The sequence below is a fragment of the Hermetia illucens genome, chromosome 2 (assembly GCF_905115235.1).
Source record: "Hermetia illucens chromosome 2, iHerIll2.2.curated.20191125, whole genome shotgun sequence".
Lineage (NCBI taxonomy): Eukaryota > Metazoa > Arthropoda > Insecta > Diptera > Stratiomyidae > Hermetia > Hermetia illucens.
In genome coordinates this window covers 138,075,524-138,082,238 of record NC_051850.1, presented here as the reverse complement: position 1 = coordinate 138,082,238, position 6,715 = coordinate 138,075,524, and the positions used below count along the sequence as shown (strand labels likewise).

Sequence of the window (6,715 nt, the reverse complement as noted above, 5' to 3'; positions counted from 1 at the left end):
CTACGGTGGAGTCCGCTTTCGGCTTTATGGCTAAGCTCAAGTTGTAATGCGGCTATCTATATCTTACTCAGCAAGCATGCAAATACGTCTCATAATTTTCCTATAGTAAGGGAGTGGCCTTAGTATCCTTTCAGAATCAGCAAATAGTTTCAGGAAAGGATCTTGTAAGAGATAGCACTAGACATTTTAACTAATTTATGAAGACAGCCATGTTATGTAAATGTGGGTATTTAATTATGACATTACGATCCTGGCCGTGCGAGGACATCTGGTGTCCCTTGACTATTAGCTCCAATCGGTACGTCCAACAATTGTTTTTAATCTTGGATTAATAAACCATTTCACTATTCACTATTTCACAAATATTTGATAAGGAGCCAATTGTCGTGAAATACATATCGTGGTAATAACGACAAAGTGACGAAGGATTTGGTATCCATAGTGTTTTATTCCCTTCTCGTTATTATCACAATATGTATTTCACGTCGATTGAGTTCTGATCAAATGTTTGTGAGTATTACATATTAATTAACTGCTTACAGTACCTTGATTAACAACACGGTTTCATTTATATCTTATTGAAAATATTGAAAGGATCCTTTTTGTTTTCCCCTAATTTCCAATAACCATTCACCTCGCACAGTATATTTTTCCGAAATACTCTTTTTGGGTTTCTGAAAGGTTTACCGTAACTTAATCGAACTTGAATTAAATGGAAACATATTTTATTCTTTTTTCAGACGTTTATTCCAAAACTCATTAACCAATTTCTCACTTTCATTTTTTTACCAGGCATGGACGAGAGGTGCAGCAGCATAGGTGTGAACAGCTGGGGCCAAGACAGGTGAAACAATAGCGGCTGGAGCATGAACAGCAGGAAGCGACCTTACTACAGTTGTAGTGGTCAATGGTTTGCTGACCGAAACTTGGTTCACGTAGTCTGGGGTGTGTACACTATGGGAGTAAGCGTATCCACTGTCCACAGAAGTTGCAGCATAAGCCAAAGGTGATTCAACCAAAAGACCTGGGCGGGCAGCAGCAATGGCAACGAGAGCGAATAACACCACCTTGAAGTGAATAGAAGGAAAAATTCGCTTTAAAATCAGATGACATGAGTAATACAAAGTTGTAGCATTCACTACCGGGTAATGTCACCAGGGTGACTTGGAGTGCAAATAAGTGGATCGGCAACTACTTACCAACTTGAACATTTTGAATGATTTTTCTGGTAGGTCTGTGTTACCTGAACAAAGCGTCTAGTGAATTTGATACCTGAAGACAATGTTGTGGGTCTTTTTATAGAACAGAAATTTTACCAGTTCCAGTTCCGTATATTGTTTGAATTAAATCTAGATGATAAGTAGGAACTCAAGTATTGGCGCAACCCAGTAGGAAATGTGGTGGGTGGTTACGGTACGCATGAATAACATGCATTCTTTTGATATGTGTGGAATTTATTTTGAAGGCTTTTATTAGTTGTTTGCTAGGGATGATTTCTGTCTAAATAAGCGTTAATGAATCAAGTTGTGTTAGAAAAGTTGGCATGACGTCAAGCGCAAAACTTATTCCCATTGCTCCTATAATGACTACCAGCGAATTAGAAACCACATTTTCAGTTCAGCAGCTTCGCCTAAAAAAGTCGTGGGCTCCTTGTCTTCACCAACACCACATGTAATCCTTGATGCATGTTCGCATATTATGATACAACTTGAGGTTTTTCATTAGTCGGGATGTAATGTTTTCGTTAGTGCATATTGCGAAAATTAGCTAATGTTTTCAAACAGTCCCTGGATGAAAGAAAGTTGAAAAATTTTCAAGGGGACATGTGTTAGTTGTTGCATTAGCTTCGCTTCTATGTCTCCGTTTAGCTTTTACTTCTTTTAGCCTTTTCACCGGTCTAACTACTGTACTCTACGGGTATCCGATTTCACCATATAGATAACCATATATTCCACCATTAAGGAGGATTCCAGCTCATTCTCCACGTTCCTCCTTGGGCCTTCAAATCTTAGGTACACGGAGAAAACGCATTCTTCATCTTCTACTGGACCGTGCCATGTAGGATAATCTGGCGATTCATCCGAACCGAACCCATAGAGATGCTTTCTGTACCCATCATGTTTGCTTAAGAATTGAGTCAAGTCGTAACTTGTTTCGCCACGATTCGTGGAGTCCACATCCATATATTCGGGATTAGCTTGTATGTCCACCGATCATTCTTCGCCTGATTCTATGGTGTTTGCCATGCAGCTAATGGCCTCATTCGTGCAGTTTGCTTGCTAAGGCTTGCTTCCTGTTTTTCGTACAAGCGGCTCGCTTTATCGGCTAAAACATCCACGGGAATCATCCTCCCAATTACGCATGCCGCCTCATAGGATATTGTCCGGTAGGCGGAGTATGTGCAGGGAACACTTAGCAGATATGCAGCTTGAAAATGACTTCGATTTTCTACAATGGTGCCGCGTATAAAAGAACAGAGCTGACGACTCGGGATAAAAGTAATTGGTGGCAGTATTTTGGGCAGCCTATACTTGGAAGAATCCTTGCTAATATCGAGCTGATAGTCGCTGCTTTTTGCCCAGTAAGCTTTCATTGAGGTTTAAAACTAACCTTTGAGTCGAAAGTTGCTCCCAGTATTTTAACGATGGCTGGGAGCGAATGGTATGTGTGCCGATGCGGACCTGAATGGTTTTTCCTTTCCGTCACTACGTAAAAAGTACTAGCTCCGTTTTCTGTTTTGATTCAGTCTGAAGTTTTCAAGCCAAGACTTGATCGTACAGATAGCCAAACTCGCGAAATTTCTACTTTGTGAAGGTGATTAGATGTTATGGTCACTCCAACGTCATCTGCGAATCCCCCGATAACAGCCTGCTTAGCTACTGGAACCCGTAGAACAGATCCCTGCGAAACCCCTGCCGTTATATCGCATGTCTTCGACCCTTCTTCCGAATCGTAGAGTAACTTCCGCTGTCAGACGTATTCGAAGATCATACATAACATATAATTTGGCATTTGTGCCGCGATGAGCGCTTTGATTATGCGGTTCCATCTGGCAAAATCGAATGCATTTTTGATGTCGAGAGTCACCAGTGCGTAGAATTTCCCTTTGTCCCAGGCTTTCCTTGCTAGTTCAAAAACCATTTTGGAGGGCCTTCATGGAGCCAAACTGCCTATCTGGTCAATAATTGCCACTATCAATTAGCCGCTTATATATTCAGAAGACAGATAGGTTTGTAGGATTTTGACTCACCTATTGGCCTACCTGACTTCTGGATCAATACAAGTTTTCGTAATTTCCACTCCGATGGGAAAGATTCTTCTTTTAGACAATCTATGAATACTTATACCTGTTTGTTTGTCTACCACAAGCATTTCTTTGGAAGCGATTATAGCGATTGACACTAAATTTGGTGGAAAGGTAGTAAGGGGTGAGGGATTTAAATTATCTCACCCAAATATAGTCATATTGGGTATTAAATGATAAGTCTCGGTTACTACTCTTAGTTTTGACATTTGTTGGAAATGCTGGGAGTGCGAGGAGTTAAAAGTGATCTTTCCTTTCATGGACCTATTCTCGAAAACTATTTAACCGAAAAAGTTCAAAAAAATCAGGAGGTTCCCCCTATATGGTGCCTATGCTACGAACTACCCTCCATACTGATATCTGCTCAAATAAAGTAAATAATAGCATATTACTATAATTGTAAGTAATTGACTGCAAAACCCTCCCGAAATTTTTCAGCAATGGAAGTTACAGCATTGCGGATGATTTTGCCAAGTTTGATGGAAGTCGCACTATTACGAACAAAGTTATAGTAGGTCAAAATTTTAACTTCAGCACGAATTCAAGACTTTGAATGTCAGTATTACACGAAAATGGATATTCTCACATAATGTATGTATGCATATATTACGTGCTAGCTACTAATGGGATAAAAATAAAAGAAATACCCAAAACCTTTCATGCCTGAAGCGTCCAGCTTCCGGTTTCCCGGCTTGGCTTTTCTTTTAAGTAGCGATTTTTACACCAACAAAAATAAATAGCGAGAAAGAGCGACAACCTTGACATTCAGTAGTTATTGTTGGATTAGCTACGCTATTGTCGGTATTATTCACGTAACCTAGCCTATTATTTTCAAAAATGTCTGTTCGGAAAATAAAACCTGATTAAAATCAAATTACTGTCTGTCTGATTGACCTTTTCGTTGGGATATGGAACTACAGCTCACTCCTGTCATTTTTCTTCCTTTCTTCTTCGTTCACCACCCCCTGCATCCGTTTTTTACATTCTTCTGAACTCTTCCTGACTTGCCTTCTCACGTATAGTTCGAAAATTCTCGTTCGGTGCATAGTAAATTTTAGGCAATGGATTACATTATGTTCTACATTCCCAGTCAGATTAAAGCTCTTCGGACAGTATCCCGAATTGGCATAACTAAATCGATGCAGCTGTAGCGCAGGAGGAGCGGCATTCGAAATTTATTTCGAATGTTGCGAATGAGAGCAAATGAATGGCGCGCCGAACTCTCCACTATTTAGAACTCGCCACGGATGTGGAGGACTACCGGTGAGAAGGTGCCGTCGGTTGGGACAGGAAAAGACCGCATGGAGATGAGCCGCTCTCTCCTGTCTTGACCACCGGCAAGTGCACACATCACGTTTTCTTGTTGAACAAAATTTATCGATTATCCAAATTGAAGTATTCTTTTAACGTGTAGTGGTTTTATAAAATCAAGTTCAATTAAAATTAGTAACTAGCTAAATTCGGTGTATCGTTTTATTTAAACCAAAGAAAAACAGACGTAGAACTAAATTGAAATTGTTTAACAATTGATCCCAACTATAGCTAAGCAGACAACGTGAAATTTTGTTCTGCCTAGCATCAACCGTAAAGGTTAATGAAAGATATTTTGGAAACTACGACCAAAGTGGTGAAATTACCAGCTGCGCTCGATGCGAAAGTGGAATTGTTACAGTGAGGTGACACAAAGCATCTTGAAATTTGATTTTTGTATGCGTTGCCGAACGGCCGGCGAACGAAGAAGAATATCTAAACAGCTATATATTACATTCCCTACAAAAATTGAATTTATTTTTCCGAATATTTTTCACTACTTCTGGATTTCCGAAGTTTGCCTTGTTTTCTAGCCCTGTTGTCCAGTTGGGACTTCGTGGAGTGGAACGGCTTTGTTTTAGCCTACCAATGTTTGGTAATATTCTCCAAATTGTTTCAGCGGAGGAAGACGCTTTTTTGTTGCACACTTGGTGTACTAGTTCAACATTTCATTTATCCACACTAAAGTACCTGGATCAGAACCTCAAGGTACGCTACAAGTTGTCGAGAAACTCTCGGTCAATCGTCTGATTTGTCTCCGAGAAAATTCGATGATACTTATATACACGCTGGTTGCTCAATTTAATGATTCCGTAAATGATATGATAGCATTTTTTAATTAGAATATCAGATCGTTTCAGTTGGATAAATGTCGATCTTGTCGAGGCGTTTTACTACGATGGTTATCCCAATATCATTTGCAAAGTCGAAGGTTGTCAGACACCTTCCTAGGTGTAACGTCAACGTTATACTAGCTCTATATCGGCTTTTGAATGTTAGGCGATATTTATATTACTTGGAAGCAACAACGAAATCGATATTGTTATCGCTCTGGAAGATCTGACAGTAGATCGTATTTATGTTTTCCATGGTGAATCTGATCTAACCAGCCAGGGTGGGACAAAGACTAAAGAAGAACAGAATATTACATTCCATAGCCAAATACCCTTGCTTTCCATATTTGCAACGTAGATGGGATCCGGAACCCATTCTTTTTAAAGTTTAGCAGAAAATCGATTTTCGATTTTGTCTGACCATCTGTTTGTGGTTTTGGCAGTCCTCAAATGTACTTTTCTCAGAAACGGTTGTACTAATTGACATGAAATTTAGAAGAAAGTTAGGGAGCGTGAACCTCCTCCCATAGAGTGAACGATATTATTCTATATCGAAGTCTAAAGGGGAAAGGGTAAAATTTTCCTACTTCGAATGTACGAGGGTAGTTCAGTAAGTCCTTCGAATGACCAACGGATGGCGCGCGAATCGCCCTAAATCATCTGTTTTTAGTCAGCGCCACTCCCGACTAGATATATAGTCCAGCCGCAGTCCACATCTTCTGAATTTACGTAAGAAGTGACTACTCCCGAAATCATCAATAAAATCCACGATATGGTGTTGAAGGATGGAAGATTAAAAGGGCACGAGTTAGCTGTGGCCACAGGGATATTCAATAGGTATCGTTTTTTCAATTATACATGAAAAATTAGGCATGAGAAAGCTAACAGCAAGATGGGTGCCGCGTTTGCTCTCAGCTGAGAATAAACGAAATAGAGTGGTCACCTCTGGGGCTCTTTTGGCGCGCATAAGTCGGAATCCTGAGGAATTTTTTCGTCGGTTTGTGACTGTGGATGAAACATGAATACACCACTATACTCCTGAGACGAAGGAACAGTCAAAACAGTAGATCGGCACGGGTGAACCAGCTCCAAAGAAGGCGAAGACCGTAAAGTCAGCTGGTAAGGTTATGGCTACAGTTTTTTGGGATGCCCGTGGAATTATCCTTATCGACTACTTGGAAAAGGGTAAAACAATTACTGGTGAGTATTATGCATCATTACTAGGGCAGCTGAAAGAAGTAATTAAAAAAATGGCCACATGTGGTGA

The 6,715-nt window shown here is 40.1% G+C and overlaps 1 protein-coding gene across 1 annotated transcript; it reads right to left on the bottom strand.

The window, feature by feature from the left end:
- Positions 1-721: 721 nt before the first annotated feature.
- LOC119649024 lies at positions 722-1,330 on the bottom strand. Its single transcript, XM_038050979.1, has 2 exons — positions 1,200-1,330; positions 722-1,067 (listed from the first exon to the last, which is right to left on the bottom strand). The coding sequence occupies exons 1-2, from the start codon at positions 1,209-1,211 to the stop codon at positions 786-788; spliced, it is 294 nt and encodes a 97-aa protein (XP_037906907.1). The 5' UTR covers positions 1,212-1,330; the 3' UTR covers positions 722-785.
- Positions 1,331-6,715: the final 5,385 nt, after the last annotated feature.